The sequence below is a fragment of the Drosophila willistoni genome (genome assembly GCF_018902025.1).
Source record: "Drosophila willistoni isolate 14030-0811.24 chromosome 2L unlocalized genomic scaffold, UCI_dwil_1.1 Seg196, whole genome shotgun sequence".
Classification (NCBI taxonomy): domain Eukaryota; kingdom Metazoa; phylum Arthropoda; class Insecta; order Diptera; family Drosophilidae; genus Drosophila; species Drosophila willistoni.
In genome coordinates, this window is record NW_025814048.1 from 6653933 (window position 1) to 6673115 (window position 19183).

The following is a 19183-nucleotide window of genomic DNA, read 5'->3' on the forward strand; positions in this document are numbered from 1 at the left end:
CAAAGGGTGGTCGATGTGGTTATGTCTTGTGTCCCTCAACATCGACTGGTGGCCCATAAAATGTTCCACCTTCATTTCTGCCTCAGACTCACACAGTTTGCTCTGCTTCAGCTGGTGGCAAAGAGGGAGTGGGGGAGAGAAAAGTGTGGTGTTTTTTGTTTTAGTTAGTGAGTTTTACGATGTCTCTCAGCTGGCTCATAATTATAAGACAGGACTAGAAAACTGCTTTGTGTCCACTCCCTTGGTGTTGTATCTCTCTCTCTTATGCTTTTTTCTTTATTGTTTTACGAGCAAGCAGGACAACAACAACAATAATAATAATACAAACAACAAGAGACAAAACAAAAAAAAAAAAACCTGGAGGAGGGCAAAGGAAAATGGAAAGAAAACTTTATTAAAAACTAGAGACAAGCTCAGGCCAGTCATAAACGATTTTTGAATTGTCAATAAAAATTGCACACGTAGACAAGAGCAACCAGTAAGCCAGTGAGCCAGCCATCCCACCTACCAGCCAACGAAACGTTCATTCAACCGACCAACTGGGATGACTTTTTCTTGTTCTTGTTTGAGTTTTTTTTGTTGGTTTGTTTGTTTGTTTGCTGCTCTCTGCTGTCAACATGACATTTGGCGTGTTGACATTTTTATTGACTTTGGCATTTTTGCCACAGCCTGAAAGTTGATTAAGAACGTTTCATATCTAGCTGGCATTCTATTCTGTGTGGTCATTCTTATTTCTGTCCCTATATACATATGTACATATTGTATGTATGTATATATTGCTCATACGCCAAGTGGTACTAATTGCTTTCAAGCATAGGTTAACTGTACCTATGAGAAAGTCGCGCATAAGTGAAATAATTGCATAATTTTCACACAAAACCGAAGAGTATGTAGAATCAAAAGAAGAGTGAACAAATTGTTTACTTATCTTTTGGTAACAACAACTGAATACAAAGAAAAGAAAAACTAAACCAATTAATGTTTGGGGCGGGCAGCAACATTTTGCAGGCGGCAAATATGTTGCTGCAACATTTTCCCCCCCATTCTCATTCTGTCTTGCTTGCTCTGTCTCTCTGCTAACGGGCAGGAAAATTGTTTTGTGAGCGTGCAAATTTTCACAGCTGCAACAAATGCAGCAACAACGGCAACAACAACAACAACAACAACTATGCCAGCAATTTGTGTGCTAAGCGGCAAACATCGAAGCGAAACACTTGAGACACCACCAAAGCGTTGAGTGTATGTGTGTGTGTGTTAAGCCTGTGTGTGTGTGTGTGTGACTGCATTTAGCTGGAAAACAAAAGCAGGTTTTTGCTTTTTTTCATCATGCAGAAAGAGAACCTTAGAAAACTTGGCTACTACCAGCAACTTGGCTGAAGAAGAGAAATTGCATCATCAATGCAAATTTTGCAAGCGCTAAATGATTACTTCTTCTCCATCTGGAAACTCCATCTCAATTTCCCCATCTCTTTTTTCGTTTCTCTCCTTTCCTTTTGTGTTTTAGGGTAATTGATTCCGTCTATTAGTTTGTTCACTGCTCTTTCTTCTATATGGTCAAGCAAGTTCTAATTAATTTCTAACTCGTTGTAAATTCATCAAAAAAAATTTTAACAAAATATGGTTGTAAACGAAAAGGAGAAAAATGCGTTTTACTTCGCCCACCAGGTTGTCGTTTTTTCCCTCACACTCTTTGTCTTTTGGAGATGGGTCTATATATATGAGTGTTTGAGTGTCTGTGTGTGTGTTCTACAGCTCCAAGTTCCAAGTGCCAGCCTACGGCATTCATCTTCTATCTCCAGACGAGATGCTGTTCTGTTCTGTTCTGTTCAGTTCGGTTCTTTTCTGTTCAGTTCTTTAGCTGCTTCTGCGGTCGTTGTCTTTGGTCTATGAACTTGTTTCTCTTTTCTTTTCTCTTCTTTTTTTTCAGGTAGTTTTTAATTGAAGCCATGTCTTTAGGTTTCTTTAAATACACTTGCAAATATAAGGGTATATTAGTTAAACTAAAAGCTGATGAGGCTAAAATGAAGAAATTGCTTTAACAAAAGGCAAATCACTTAAGAGGTGAAGAGCTTAATCCTCTGCAAACAAATTATCGATAACTATCATTTGATGAAATCGTATAGATCGCAAGGAATAATAATAGATCTTTTATTGAAACGATTTATAGAAAGTTGCCTAAACATAACATGATTTGCTATTTGTCGAGAAAATAATCTTAAAGTTTTTTGAAGGACTCCAAAATTTGTTGATTAGCTAGTTTTAAAGAGTCAATTAACTTTAGCTTCAAATACATATTAAACTTCTTACTATAGTTCTATATTAATCCGAACATTGAACATTCTTGCTATAGTTATATATTAATTCGATGAATATAAGTATTGTTCAAATTGAATCATTCAAACAAAAATTTTATTATATGAAACTTGAAAACGACTTTAAAGCATTTTGAACAGAACTTATACCTAAAGCCTATATTTTTAATTCTGAAATGTGATACTTTAAATTTTGGATATTATTATTACAGAACGATATGTATCGGGTAATAACAAAAGCCGCTAGAATGGGAAACATACACAAGTTTAATATTCATAGTTTAATTTAATAGCTTCAATTATGGGATTCATTCATTCATTGGGTTAAAACGATTCCTATACACACCATTTCCTATTTGTAATAAGCTTAATGAATATGGAATGATAGGGTATAATACATATGGAATCAACTCGGTGAGTTTTTAACGGTATATGGCAAAAAATCAAAAAAAATTCTGGCTTAATTTAACAAAATTGTTTCAGTATATGCTTTTTCCATTAGAATTTAAAAAATCCCTTGTGCCCATCTTTTAGGGTATAAGAACTTCGACTTAGCTAAAGATATTCCCATCCCCTATGACTTTTTTTATGCTTTGCGGTTGCTTCGATTTTTGTGTAAAGAATATATGTATTATATATACTGTGTGTGGAGTCTCTTTGGTGAGGTGATTATGCTCAATTTTGTTTTTGACCATAATTACATTTTTTCTTTCATTTGTTTCTTTGTCTTTTTTTTATGATTCGCATCCGTTAGGTCGTTGGTTTTTTTTCATTTAAGAGAATTTTTTTGGTAAACAAATTGGCATTGATTGATTTTTTTTTTATTTAATGGTGTCTATAAGGAATTGTTCCAAGAAGTATTTGCCCAACATTGAAGTACCCAATTGGAGTAGACATTTCAATATTTTTGATTTGTTCAAGATAGTTTTATGAAGATTTATGTAAACATTAAAAAGATAGAAAACGTTATGGTCATATTCTAGAGCCATAAATCATGGGCTTTATCCAAAAGGCGAACAAAATTACTAAATTCTGTAGACAAAGTCTAATTAATAATGGCATTGGCTGGGGCTAAATTTGATTTATGTGACTTGCATCTCAACAAAACTGTTCGCAAATTAACCGTAATAAAAGTAACTTCAATTGGTGCTGCTGTTGCTGCATTTTCCCAGAGATTCCCGTGCAAGTTTTGCTGCCGGTTTTGATTTATGGTCGACTGCAATTGGAATCTAATTTCTTGGCCATTAACAAAACTAGCAACAACAACAACAACAACGACACAATCCCAACAACCGCATCGCTTCTTCTGCCTACGCAGCATGAAATCGGAGCTGGAGCTTGGATTGGAGTTGGAGTTGGAGCTGGTGCTCCTCCAACGGTTTTTGGTGTTCCCTCTTTTGGCTGAATTGAGCCAGAAGCCGAATTTTTTTTTTTTTAGGTTTTTTTTTTTTGGCAAATGTTGACAAAGGCAACGGTAAACTTTTGGACATTTGCATTTTTGTTTGTTACTCTAACTGTTTTTCTTTTACTTCTTTCACATCATGTATTGCCTTGTTGACAAACCTTTCAAACATGGCACAAATAATTAGCTGCTAATTGCTTTTTATGAATGGCCAACAGTTAAATGATACAGCAAAAAGAACGACGATCGACTATTCAAAGGAATTTACACCTTAATGATTTGTCCCCAAACGGATGCAACTTTTATTTATTTGCCAATCATGCTTGCAGACAGCCTGATGGGATATAAGATTGAATGGTAATGTATTCAGGTTTATATCAGGGATAAATCTTCACTAGTTCTTTGCATTTAATCTTAGATAAAAAGGTCGTTAAAACAGAAGAGACTTGTTAACAGTTTAAAACCTTAACTATCTCTCTTTTATGCTTAGTTTAGGACGCAAACGAATGCAAAAGTGAAGATTATAAAAGTATATTATATAGGTACATTTGGTTTTTTTGAGTTCTATAAATATATGTCTATGGAATGGAGTAGTTGGGATGCAATTGTTAAAGAAATATATTATATTATTCTATATGTTATAGAAAGATAATTGGAAAATTTAGAAAACAATTAATATTATTATTTTTTAAACCTGGAGAAGGAATTCCACTGAATATATTCTCGATTCTTTTCTTTCTTTTTTAAAACAAACGAAACAAACGAAATAGTAAAAGATTATTTTATATATAATGACTATAAATTAAGACATATATTTATTGTACACACTTTAAACTGTTGTTAAGTAGTTACTGCTTTACTATTAACCCTAAACGCTCGTAAAACTGTTAAAGTAATTTAACTAACAATATTTAAAATGGTTTAACAACTTAGTTTATAACTAATAACGATAGAAATGAAATGAAAATGTGGAGCAGTTATTGTTGTTAGTGGGCTGCAAATTTAATTTTATGTAAGCCTAAGGTGAACATAACAAAAGGTGAGCTGTAATTCCCAAATAGTTTTATCAATGATGTATTGGTTACCAAAGAGTGGTTTAAGTGGCTTAAAACGCTTAGTGTTAAACAGAAATCCGGCTCATTTTTTATTTGTTCCAATAAATGGCCTCGAACCTGCTCATTCGAAATATTTATTTAATTTAAGGAAGCGCGGTTTTAAGAGTAAGAGTAATTGGTTAGACACTCAAAAAAATGAATTGTTTTTAACTCTATAACTCTTTAAGTATGTCGTGCTACTAGCATTTTGATTTAAGTGTTAGCTGTGCTTATGATTTTGAGCCCTAATAATGAGATAAAGTCACGATAGGGACAGATAGGGAGATATGAAGACATTAACCGCAAATTTGAATCTCATTTTATATTGATAGGTAGACCTCATGCTTAAAACTAACAGAATAATCATTTGCATTTAAAAATTTCATATAAAATTTGTGTGATCAGGAAGACAACTTCTCTTATTAAAATATAATTTTTTACATTTCAAAGGCAACACCAAATATTATTCACTTAAGTTTAAGGCTTCATTTCATTCGATATATGTATGTTAGTTTAATTAAAAATATTTGAGTGTGTATGTTAAAACCTTGAAATTTAAAAAACCAAAAAACAAAAAACGTGCAAAGAGTAAAACATCATCACGAATTAAAAGATTTGATTAGAAACACAAGCAGATTGAGTACATTCTTTTTTCCAATGATTTGTGGGTAGAGTGAATCAGATTTGAGATTTGAGAGTCAATTTAAGTTGTCGCCGGCAACGATTTTGGCATGCATGACAGGAAACTGGGCAGAGAATTGTGTTTACATAAATCTGTCATAATATCGAATCAATCTTAGAACAATGATAACGCGCAAAGCGTTAACATTTTGCCGCCTCCAATCCAATGAAATCAAAAGAAAAAAACTTCTTATCTTTATTAGTAGATCGGTCAGGCACTTGGCGCTTGGAGACTCACATGGGCTCTGGGTACCAGTTTGAAAACCAGCCTTGGCCATCAGTTTTGAGCAAGTTCAAGAAAAGAGTTAACGAGCCAACCAGCCGAGACCGAGAGATTGAGTCTGAGGCTGGTCATAGGAATGTAAAGAGTGTTAATGCAGGCGAAGGCTGGAATCTTGGGGCACAAAGTAAGTAAATGGCGCGTCGAGTGGCATGCTGGCAATTTAAATGCAAAAACGAGAGAGAGAGGGGATAGACCCCCTTCCACCAACCCTCATTCTATTCAAAGTGAAGCTGTCAATGAAAATTACGCGCAGTTTTCCAGTAGATGGCAATAAATTTATTGGCCTAAGTGCGTTAAATGTTTAATTAATTAGATGGAGATGAAAATGCAAAATGGAAATGATTTGTAGTCGAAGGAATTTGTATTTATCGTCTTCTTTTGTTCTCTGTCTGTCAGTCAAGTGTCGACTTTTGGGTTGTCGAGTATCTAACCCAAAACTACGCACTTGTTGTGATATATCTGTATCTCTTTAGCCCTGGATCCATAACGAATTACATTTATGCTGTGGCATTAAATGTATCAAAGTATTTAGAAGGTGGGCGAGGGGCGATGACTGAAACTGATTTCAATTTCAAAACTCTCGACTCGACTCTTTCTTTTTTGACATTTTGACAGCGGCTTAAAAACGCTTGAAGTTAAATCTCTTTTTTGGTTTTTTCTCCTTTTATTATACCCTTGCAAAAAGGGTATATTAATTTTGGTCAGAAGTGTGCAACGCATAGAAGGAAGCATTTCCGACTATATAAAGTATATATATTCTTGATCAGCACGACGAGACGAGTTCATATAGCCATGTCCGTCCGTCCGTCCGTCCGTCCGTCCGTCCGTCCGTCCGTCCGTCCGTCCGTCCGTCTGTCCGTCTGTCCGTCCGTCTGGATCAACGCAAACTCCTCCTAGACCGTAAGAGCTACAGAGCTGAAATTTTGCATGTAGGCTTGTATATACTGCAGGCGTTGTATATCTCGGATTCAGCCGGATCGGATCACTATATCATATAGCTCCCATACAAATGGCAAAGTCACGAACAGTGACTTTTCTCAATAATTTCGTTATTTTCTGAGCTGTTGTCATGAAATTTAATATTGGTGAGTTAATTACACATATAAACGACTGTGCCAAATTTGATCAAGATCGGGTGACTATATCATATAGCTCCCATAGGAACGATCTTTCGAAAACAGTGACTTTTGTCAATAACTTCGTTACTTTTGACGCGATTGCTTTCAAATTAAACATTTGTTAGTTTAATATATCTGTTAATGACTGTGCCGAATTTGATCAAGATCGGGTTACTATATCATATAGCTCCCATAGGAACGATCGGTTGAAAACAGTGACTTTGATCAATATCTTCGATATTTCCTATGCCAAGATTGTAGGCCGTTCTTTCGCAAACATTAGCCTTTTTAGATAAAAAGTTTTTCCACTTTGAAAAGGAAAAAGTTACCAAAAAAGTTGCAAGGGTATACAAACTTTGACGCGGTCGAAGTTAGCCCCGGCCCTCTGGTTTTTTATTTTATTTTATGGGGTACCGGTAACCATTATCGGTTGTTCAAAATCATGCTCAAATACAAAACGAAGTAAAAAACAGAGAGACACATACACATACATGTACATATATATAATTAATATGCAACGCAGTTTGCGTATAAACATGAGGCAGCCACGCCCCTTTTGGGGGGCAATTAGCATGGGGAACATGTTTGAGAAATACAAAAAGAAACCATCGTTTTTTTTTTTTTGTTGTTTAATGGCCTTGCTTTATTTTCACATTACCGAGGAAGACAAAAATAAAATCATATTTTATCGCCTTGCATAAATAAATCACAGAGGTGGGTTGTGAGTTAATTGTTGTTGTTGCTGTTGTTGTAGCTGCTAAAGTTGTTGCAAATGTTGTTGTAGTCTCGCACTTGCCTGGCGCCTGTCTGCCATCTACCATGAGTTGTGTTGATGCCACAATCTGGCCAATTGTCTGGCCAAGAGTCATACCAAGCACACACACACACAGTGAGCGAGTGAAGAGTTTTCCAGCATTTTATGTTGTTGTCGCAGTTGTTGTAATTAAGTTGCATCTGAGCAAAGCGAATGGCATTTGCCTTGCCACGCCCCAAACGCATTTGTCAGCTGCTGCTGCAACAACAACAACTATTCAACAACTCTTTTGCCAAGTACCCTTAATGGCTTTGTTAATTAAAACCAAAATCAATATGAATGTTCCGCAGAGATCTTACGAACAAATGACTGTGTGTTGGCAAATTTATGTGGCAAATGGGAAAGATGGAATCATATAGAATATCCATTAAATGTCATTACAAGATTAATATGCCATAAGAATATAAAATTCACAACTTAATTGGGTGGAGCTAAAAACTCATAATTAAATGATTAATAGAGTTCTTAACATAATTAAAGCATTAAAATCATTTTCAGTCACTTTTATAGATGAGAAATCTGGAAAACACATGATTCAGTTACATTTCATTTAATTGACAGGACCAAATTCTCACAAAAACAAAACAAAAAGTAAATATATTTTCAAGATCTAGTTATTTAAATTCAAAATTTGTTAATTCCATTCAAAACTTTAATGATATTTATAAAAAACCTTTTTTAAAGAAAAGATAGAATAGATTAAGATTTTATAAACTATTTGTAGATTTTATACCTACAGTAAACTTGATTGTTAAATGCTTTTATATCAAAAATTTTGAATAAGTAGATAAATACAATTTTCTATCATAAAATTTGAAAAATTTTTATCCGTTTTATGTATGTATATAAATCTTTTCTTAAACAGATATTGTTAAATTTATATTTTCCTGATTGGCAAATCCCGAAAAATGCAAAAATGAGACAAGAAAATTTTAACTCGTTTTAGCCTATATCAATATATAATACTCAGAGATGACTTGGCGGATTTCACATTATAAGTAGAAATCTATAAATTTCAGTTTTAAGTGCAGCTCATTCAAAATGTTGCAGGAAATCTATATATACACACACACATATGTACATATTAGACTAAATCACTTACAAATTTGCATTTAACTAAGGAATGTTATTGCCATTGTAAGTACCATTGAACTATTTAAACTCTTTTTAAACATAATGCAATTTCCTTTTAATAAAGTCTTGTTTTAAGTCTCCTTTTTGCATTTTATGTGCACATCAAAAAATAAATAGAATTTAAATTTGAGTAGAATAAAAACTGAAGAATTTCACTTTAGTTAGTTATAGTATTTATTGCAATATCCTTTAAATTAATGAATAGACTTTTAATCTTCCAAATTTGTTCCAAGGTTGTTGTAGCCCTTTAAATTCGATCGTAAGGAGTTATCATAAAATTTAATTATTTTCTTTGTTATTTGTGTTGTGCATTTTTTTGTTGTTGTTTTATAATTTTTGCAAAATAGCTAGCTGCCGAACAAGTCGTAAATGTCTCGAATAGAAACGCCCCAAAGAGCATTAAAATTGAAGAGAGATAGAAAGGAGTTGGTTGGAGTTGGAATAGGAGATAGTGGATTCGATTTATGCAACTTTCGTTGGTTGCTCAGCTATTTGAATGGCAAATGCTTAGACACGAGCTGAACACAGAGTTAATTACAAAATGGAGAAACTGACTGGGCGCATTGCCTGAATTTAATAACTTCATTAAATAGATGATGGCTGATGGCTGCTGCTGCTTTGGCTATTGCTATTGCTGTTGGTGCAATTAAAAGCTTCAACTTCTTTTAAAACCCGATCTTGAACTTGGTTGAAATGGTTGTAAAAGAAATATTTTGCACAGTCGTGAAAATTGTTGTTGATTTGCTGGCGGGCTCTAGCTGAATCGCGTGTGGCAAATGGCAAATGGCTACCGGATTGGCTCGAGAGTTGAAGTTGAAGCTGCCTCCTACTTACTTCTACTGCTTGCCATGACAGAACACATCAAAACGGCGTCTGTTATTATTATTAATTATGCTTTGATTGTATATTCTCTGGGAGAGCGAAGAGGAGTCAGAGAAAGAAGAAAAAAAGAGAACTGCCTGCGATATCTTTCCTGTTAGCAGGCCATTTGAATTGCAACCGGGAATTGGTTAGTCAGAACTTGCTCACTAATTTGTAGTTGCCAAAGTTGGGTTCTGTTTTTTTTTGTTTTTGTTTCTTAAAATCATCATCTTCATTATCATCTTGAATCGTCGTTGCCTGGTCAGTCAGTTAATTGAGTTGTGGTTTAAGGGCTTTTGCAGCACGCTAGTTTGTTGCCTAAGTCTTTTGTTTTCAACATTTTTGCATACTAAATCATAGAAAAGTCGAGTCGAGGCCCAGAGTCTAGAAACCATTTGAGAGACCCTTTTATGCCTATACCGCAAAAAGGAAATGTCATGAGCCGGGAAAACAATCGCCTTGGTATCAGCCAGCGCCCATATTTCATAAGCTGGCTGCCAAATCGAAAAAAATACAATAACTTAGGGCCGATATTTGCATGGCATTATGCAAAATCATGACATGGACCCAAAAGCATTGCAGAGCAGACCATAGTCAGAAAGAGAGAGAGAGATAGAGAGAGAAAACAGCGTGAGGAGAAAAACTGCGGCTGCTGCCTTCATGTTTATGTTAAAAGATCGTCGTTGCTTAAAAGAAAAGACAGTCCGACAGACAGGCGGACGTACAGACAGGCAGACATACAAGACACTCACAAACACACACGGAAAAGAGGGCCCTGGTAAATCACACTTTGGCAGTTGTCGAGGCAAACACGGCGTATGCGTAACCTGAGATGGCGTTGGAAAGCAGAGTCTCCAATCGAGGTGGAGTCTATATCGATGTCTCTGCATATATGCTTCTCTTGTGAGTGATGCGTAAAGGCAAACGGCAATGCAATGCAATGCAGCGAAACGAAAGCCTGGCCGCCAGCCAAGCGACACACAGCTAACTGCACAGTGGCTTTGATTTGACTTATATGACAATTTAATATGGGTAGAACATATAAGGAACTCGGGTTAAATTTCATTTAAATGATTTTTATCATAATTTCAATTAATCATTAATATGTGCAAAATTTATTTGCTTTGAGAAAAGAACTTATTTTGTGACCTAAATATGTTAAAAGATTATAATTTCGGTCTATCTAGCTATGTATCGAATGTTGTATGACGATGTTCGTCATAAAGGGCATTCATTCTCAACAGACTAACTAAAATATAAAGCAAAATATAAAAATGCATAAAGTTATATGTTTGCCCGAAGAGTTCAGTTCAACAAAGTTCAGTTCAGTGTGTTTCAAAAAGCTTGAATCTATTGATTTCGGATCTTAATCTTAATTTTGCTATTATCCTTGCGCTTATATTTCTTACTTGTTAATTATATTTCGATTATATCCAATTAAAACCTCATCTAAGAGGGTAAAGAGGTACTTGGCTTTGGTCTTTTATTTATCTTTTAGATAACTGCAATGCGGATGTGAGGACTTAGGGATCCTCAACCTCTAAATAACCTTCAACCTACGAAAACTAGCCAAATTTAATAACCTATTTTTACTTGGACCAGTCAAGTCAAGAGGGGTCAAGGGGTCCTAATTATAAGTTATCTTTCTCTTTGGTTTTAAAAAAAGTTCTCCTAACACTTTCAATTTTTATGAGATATTTGCACATAGTTAACCCACTGTAGGATGGTTTCAATTTCAAGCGGCTCAGAGAAGAACAAGTTGGCCAAGTAGTTGTGGTTGTTGTTGTTGTTGGTGCGGTCGAAGTTAGTTGCGTGTGCATTTTGCGGTTTGCCTTTGCAGAACACGCAATGTGTGTTCATTGACTTCTTCTTTACGAAGTTGGCTGCCAACTTGCGCAACAAGTTGCTGCCGCTGCACAGCGACGATGCTGTTGGTGATCTTCTGGCAAAGACTCGGTTTGCTTGTGTGCTTTTGCTTGGGGTAATCAATCATTGTGCGGCATGTGGCCCAGGGGCAAGGCAACAACAAAAACAACAACAACAACAACATAAAACTTATGCATTTAAATTGTCAGCGCACGAGACCAACAAAAATTGCAACTGACAAATGAACAGGCTAAAAATTACTCACTCATTTGACTCCTGCTGGGCTGATGCTGCTGTTGCCGTTGCCGTTGCCGTTGCGATTGCTCCACTTGCCACTTCCGTTGCGGATGAGCTGTCCAGCTCATTGAAAGTGAAACTGATATCATGAGGATCCTTAAACGGCTTCATGCTGCGCGGTAAACTGCGTTGGCGCAGGCTTAAATTCAAAAACTGTAAGTCACTGGCAGTCAGAGGTTGCAATTGCTGGGCTGGTTGCGTCGGCGTCTTCGATGTAATTCGAGCCGGCGGCAATGGTGGCGGACAGAGACGTTGCTTGGGCGGCAAAGCGGGCTTTGGCGGTTCATCTTCATGCTCAATAATCTCCAATACCTGAGCCGTGGCATCCGTTTCCAAATGAAGATTATAGAATTTAGCTAGATTTTCGGCAGCTTCACTGGAATTGTATTGCTTTCCCCTAATTACCAGATCACCCAAATGATCGGCATCGATGCCAAAGAGAAAGGGATCATCGAGCACAGTTACCTTGGCCTTGGGCTTAACAGTGGGCTCTGTTTCCATGCTGGGCTTGACATGAGTTTTATCTTTTTGCGATTGCTTGGTATCTCCTTTTTTACCCTGGACTCTCAGCGAACGCAATAACTTTTTACTACGCCGTGGCGATGAAGAGGAGAGTGGAAATAGAGGGCGTACTGTGCCACCTCCCCCACCGCCTCCTCCAGCACTACTACTGCTGCCTGTTTGCTGTCCAGTGCCACTATCGCCCAGATCAATGCCATCGTCTGCATCTTCGTTGGCATCTAATTGCCCAGCGATAAAATCATACTCTTCTCCGATCCTCCCACCGCTATCGCCATTCCCATTGCCCGTACTGTTGGCATTGTCATTTTCCTGATTAGCCCCGGCCAGGCGCTGTGCCGCTGCCTTGCTATAGAGCTGTCGATAATATTTCTGCTGGTCGCCATACAAAAAGCAGACGCGCCACCATTGTTTGCATGCCAGCAAATTGGCGGTACGTGGCACCACCGCCGGCTCCAAGCTGCCAGTGGCTGTTGCTGTTACTGTGGCTGGTCCTGAAGTTGAAATTGCAGTGGGTACTTGGCCTGGTTGGCCTGTAGTAACTGCTGCTGCTGCTCCTACCGCTGACAGGCTGCTCATGTTGCTTATTATTATTGTTCTTGGCTTGTAATTATTTTCAGTGGTTTTTGCTGTTCCATTTGCTGTCTTTTCTTGTTAACGATGACATTATTTTTTGTGGGTATTCTTTTCTTTATAGTTTTTCTTTTTTTTGCTTTAGATTGTTGGTCAAAATTTATTTTGGCTTATATTTTACTTTTTCTCCTTTTCTAGGCCAACAACAATTTCGATTGGTTTACTTGGTTTAGATCTATTAAATATATTTCAGGAATTTCTTAGTTTTGCTTTAATTCAAGTTTTCTTGTCTGCATTTTTAGCTTAGAGAATATGAACTTTGAAATCTTGTTTTAACTTTTATTAGGAATAAAAATCCAGTTTCATCCTCTATTAAATAGAACTTTATTACTTGGAAACTTGTAAAAATCTTCAGTATATCGTGTCATAAAGACAAAGATTTTAAAAATGGAAAAACTAGGCAACAAAATCTTTTTAATTAAAATTAATCGAAAACAATTCATATCAAAATCTAATAAAAGTTAGATTTAAAATGTATATAGGTAGTTCAGTCAGAAAAATACTTTTATTTAATAGTAGGTCAGAGTTAAAAATACGTTTTTTGAATCAATTTTTAATCAAAATATATCAAGATATATCAAATCGAAGTTTTAATACTTGAAGTTGTAATTGTAGCTAAAATGTTTTAATTGAATTTTGTATATAAAAGAATAATAATAAAAGACAGCTGATAGATTCAGTTTATTCAGATTTTAAGTTCTATTTGTTTTTCCTATTTTAGGCCTGAATATATTTTGTTTGTCAATCAATTAACAAGTTTAAACAAGTAGATTTCAAAGTTCATTCAAAATTCTCTAGCATTTGTTTGAGTGTTTTACAAACACTTAAAACTTAAATAATTTTGCATTTTTTAGCTTTTAATTTTCATTTTGAATTATTAGTAATTTCCTTTAAGCTTTTGTCGGCATAAATTGAGTTCATAGGAAAGAAAAATAAATTGCTTTGTCTTTTAATCAATTGCTTAATAATAGGTTTTGGCTTTATTTTCCAACACTTTTCTGTTTTCTATTATCCATTGATTTATTGAAATGCATTTCGTTTATTAATTTTTTCTCAGCTTTCTTTTGCCACAGTTTTTAAAAGCTTTTCATGCCATACACAAAACAACAACGAAACTTGAAAACTCCATTTAATAACTCTTTTGAGAACAAAAGGAAATTTACTTTCACCACAAGTGATCGATTGCCCATAATTTTCCACAACAACACAAAAGCTCATTTTATATGCATGAAGACGGGAAGATGGAAATGGCCATTATATATTTTTTTGTTCCCCCCAAAACACACGGAAGCTTTAACTTCTCGTAAACAAAAAGGAGGAGAAAATCGAATCGAATTTTCACAGTTATGATGTTAAAATTGGCAGTCTTAGCCTTGACTAAGGCAAATACCAAAACGTACACAAGTAGAAAAAACCGAAGGCGATAGAGAGATGGAGACTAGGCAGAAGGGAGAGGCGATTAGTCACGCCACTAATAGAGATAACGCAGACACGTAGCAGCAGCGCTAAGTGCAACAGAGGCCAAATGCAACGGCGGCGATGCCCTTGTCAGATAATAATAACTTCATCTTCATCTTCATCATCATCAGTAGAGGCATCAGCATCACCATCAGCATTAGCTTGCAACGGCAACGGCAGCTGCTGCATCAACTTTGAGTGGTAGCCAAAAGCCTTGGCAGCAATTGCAGCTTAGCCATGTCCATTTCCAGTTGCATCTGCCTCTGCCTCTAGCCAGTGTGTGTGTGTGTGTTCAAGTCTCTTATGAGTCAAAATGCATTAAGCTGCTTTTAGCTTAGTGCTCTTAGTCTACTTTTGCGGCAAACTAATGGAATTGGAGAGTAAGCATATTTTTGAGGTATTTTCTCATATTGTTTTGAAAAAATAAAGGAATGATGTCAATCAAAAGCCACCAGAGAACTAAAGATATACAGAGAGGGAAGGGTTTTCCGGGAAAACAGTGGCAATGGTATTCCGGTTATTTTCCAAAACCACGCTATACGTGCAACTAATTGAATTATAAACAAGAACAAATGCAATCATAACTGAATGCCCGCCTACATAAACAAACATAACAGTTGGCATTAGCTTCCGGCTAACATACAAAAAAAGAAAAACAACTAAGAAAATTGAAGATGATTTTCCCGCAAAAGGCAACCACACAATAACAAGAACAAGAACAAGAAGAATATAATGTAGTAGTAGTTGTAGTAGAAACCGCAGCACGCGATCTCAAATAGAAGATTTTGCAGTTAGACCGAACTGGCAGCGGGTGTGATTAGAGCACCAATGAGTGGGTAAAGTGGCATTAACAGTGAAGGGGGGGGGGGCCAAAAACCAGTTTTCCTCAAAGGAAAATCAACAGTCTCTATCTCTCTCTCTCGTTGGGAGTCGGTTCATGTGATTAAAACGCGATCACACAATAATCATAAAAAGCAAAGCAAAAAAGACATAGAAAATGTAGGCCCAACAAAGACTTCCGGCGATTGAAGTTGATGTGTGTGTGTGTGTGAGTGTGTGTGAGTGTGGTGTGTATTAGATGAAGCTGCCGCTAGCACCGTTAGTATTTATTGATACATATGCTGGGACATGTGTAAGTGACGCCAAGATCTAGGCGATGTGATCGCCTATGTGATCGTCGCATAATTTATCAATAAACTAACATTATTTATGTTGGCAAACTAAAGTAAAAATCATGTTGACCCACAGCTAACTGGCTAATTGATTGAAATCGATACAACTAACGGCTGGGCATATATGTATGTATATTGGCAATTTGCATATATTTTGTCTGTTGCCAAATGCAGGGGTCAGTCGTCATCAATCTAAATAGCTATTACCAGCTAGCCTTAGCTAGTTTTCGGTTTTCATTTTTTATGATCACTTTACAAGTTTTCGTATCCTAGGGGGGGCTGTTTAGTTTTTTTTTTTTTGCTGCGTGGCAAATGCTAGACAGACAGACAATTAATTTTATTGTTATTTATGCATATTTCTAGCACTTTGCCTTTTATGTCTTTCTCCTGTCTCTCTATCTCTCTGCCTGTCTTCTTTTGTAGATTGGAGTTTAATTTACACTTGAATGCAGGTTAAAAAGTCAATTGCTTTGTCTTGGTTTACTTTTGTCCATTTATGGTTATTTTTTTCTTTCTCTAATCCCCTTTGTTGGTTCCTGCCCACTTGACAATTTCCTAAGTTGTATTCATAGTGTGACATAGAAAATGGTATTATCAAAACTCATCAAGTAAAAGAGTTGGAGAGAGAGAGAGAAGCGGAGACAGACCCGTTCTTATAGAGTTATCAAGATATTATATTTAGAAAGCCAAGACAACTTCATCATCAAGTATGTAGAACTCTCTGATTGACTGCAACCGAGGTACAACTGTAAAAATTTCATAATTCATTATATCTGACATATATATAACCAATATTAACATACATACATGAAAGAGCTTAGATAAACAATGTATTTAATAATAGGCCCACAATTCTAGAAGTTGCGGTTCAACTTAAAGTTTTTCCAGTTATAACTGTTCGAGAAGATGCTGCTCCCACTTGGACTAATGGATTAACTTGTTTCCAGATCTTATGAGGCAATGATTCTTGAACTATAATTTAAGTATCTTAAGGTTTCTCTCCCCTTGATAATTACATAGTTTAGGCTGTTTAAGCTGTCAAACTAGTTTCTATCTTTTTGGTCTCAACAAAAGAGCCCCGTCTCTCTCTCACTCTAATGAGGCATTGTCTTGGGTTTGGGGGCGACTCATATTTCATTGGAGTTGATAATAATCTAACGCCTAAGAAACAGAGAGAAAGAACACAAAAGTTAATTATTAGGTGGAATGAAAGGCAGGCGTGTTAAATGCCATTTAAATGAAAATTTGTCACTTCAAATGGAAAGTCACAACACTTTGTCTTCCTTAGCACACATCTGTCTCGTGTAGGTGTTGAGTGAGTTTTGATTTTTAATTAAAAATGGCAAAATCTAATCTCAATTTCAACTGCTAGTCAACTGAAATAGATCGTGTTGAATGTCAAATGCAATCAATATGCAAAAACAAAAACAAAATAAATAATAACATGAATGCCAACTAAACTAACGTTTGCTCTATTTTTTGTATGATTTGTTGTTCTTGTTGTCGCTTGTTGTTGTGAACCAGTTTTCAGTTTTATCTATTGGCAAAGATGATTTGGTTAGCTAACATAAGCTGACAGCCTGCCAGATAGATTTCGCTAAACTAAATCATTTATCATTTAAAAGCAATCCGAGCACTGAAAACTCATAATCATATGAAATAAAAATTTATAACTTCCTCATTTAAATACTCATAACCATTTTTTTTTTGTTTTTTGTTGACTAATTAATTAATGTGGCCATAAAAATAAAAGAAAACACGCACAACAACAACTCTTGGGTTTCTTAGTTTGGCTAATTGGCCAGCCAAACCCACGGAAACACCAAAAGTTGAGCTAAAAACAAAAAAACGGCGAATGAACATGTGTAAAATGCAAATGATGGGAGGGCATTTATCTTAATTTTCGTTGACATTGAAACAGAAGACTTAAGACACAAACTGCCATATAACCGAAAATACAAAAGACTTAAGACACAAACTTTTACACAACAGGCAAACTCTCGGTTAGTGACCCATCACGACCCATTCTAGCCTTTTGTTATGCTAACCTAACCCAATCCAACCAATAACTGTAAACTGTTCTGTCTATCCTCGAAAAAACAAAAAAATTTTTTGAGATTTTTTCCCTATTTTAGTTGCTGTTTTTGTTGCTTGCTTCTTCTTTATGGTTTTTCATGCTCTAACAATTGTTGTGGCAGCAACTAACAAATTAACACGCCAATTTTGTTTATTTGAGGCGTCAATTGGGGTTAAGCAGCATCAGCCGCAACAGCAACCAAAAGTGAGGGAGAAAGTTGATGCAGTTGTCTATGGAGATGTCTATAATTGAGCCAACTAGTTGGTTGACTGACCATAAAACACCATCGACTGGTATCAAATTTGTGCTTTTCGATTTGCCTGGCAGCAGCTACATAATTATGAAGAATTTCTAAAAAAAGCCTATGGCAAAAGGCGGAAAATCAATGAAAAAAAAAAAAAATTATTATGGTCACAAATTGTTGAGATGGTTTTTGGCCAATGCGAAGTCTATAGAAAAAAATATAATATATAATTTTTTTATAACCCGTCTGGAAATTAATTGCCTTGTCAGGCAATTAAAAATCAAAGATAATTTACTCAAATGCCCCCACACAACAACTGCTGCCTCTGACTCGGTTGTTTTTAGTGGTTTTATCTGTTACTGAGGTTGTTATTGTATCTGCCTGTTGTTGGCCTGGTCAAAAGCTAGCTTGTCACTTGGCTGGCCCACACACAAACACACACACACACTCGCCGATACTGATATTTATGTAGTACACAACATATGTAGCCAATTGCCATTGTTGACACATTGCAACCAAAAGGCCATGTTAAGCCAATTTCCAATCTTATTGAGCGATTTTATCATTTTATACTTGTCCATGGACATATCGATATTTTTATGAAGTAACACGATATATATGCGATACGATTAGTTTTTCTTCGATCTAACGATTAATTGAAATAGTTTTCAAATTGATTGAAAATCGTAAATATTAATATAAATATCAATGGATAAGATCTGCAATCGATATTTTCTTAACAAACGTTACTTGAAAAACCCAAGCTATTTAGTGAAAGCCTTAAGACAATTGTTTTGTAATCCAATGTTTGCTTCATTTGCCTTATTTTGCAATAGCTTTTCGTTTCGCTGTTGCTTGAGTTCAGTGAAGCCGTTAGCTTATTTGGTTATGACTTCATTCCTGACGACAAAATGCGCTACTACTGCCGTTTCATCTGGTGTCGAGTTGGTGAAAGTGCACTCAATGTGCCCATTAAAAATTTAAAGCCCCAAAATAAATCAAATTTAAGTACATAAAATGCATCAGCTTTATAGTTGGCATACTCTTGCGAAAAAAAAGTATGCTCATTTATGGCAACAAAGGGAATAAAAATGAATGAAATGTATAACTAAAAATTTTAGCACATTCATCAATTAGAAGTAGCAGCTTAAGAAAACTCGGAATGGATTTTTCGGCCGATGGTTTTGTTAAGTCTTAAGGTTTTTTTAAGACTTTAAG

The 19183-nt window shown here is 35.8% G+C and overlaps 1 protein-coding gene across 3 annotated transcripts in view; it reads right to left on the reverse strand.

Moving 5' to 3' along the window:
- The window catches only part of LOC6640274 (protein prickle), a 71840-nt gene that overhangs the window by 10911 nt on the left and 41746 nt on the right, over positions 1-19183 (reverse strand). The window contains exon 1 of one of the 3 annotated variants that reach the window (XM_047010185.1): positions 11831-13070. The exons of the other annotated variants lie outside the window; for them this stretch is intronic. Within the exon in view, the coding sequence (XP_046866141.1) occupies positions 11831-12960 (1130 nt within the window). The 5' untranslated portion in view covers positions 12961-13070. Of the gene's footprint in view, positions 1-11830; positions 13071-19183 lie in introns of those variants that run through there. 3 annotated transcript variants of the gene reach the window in all.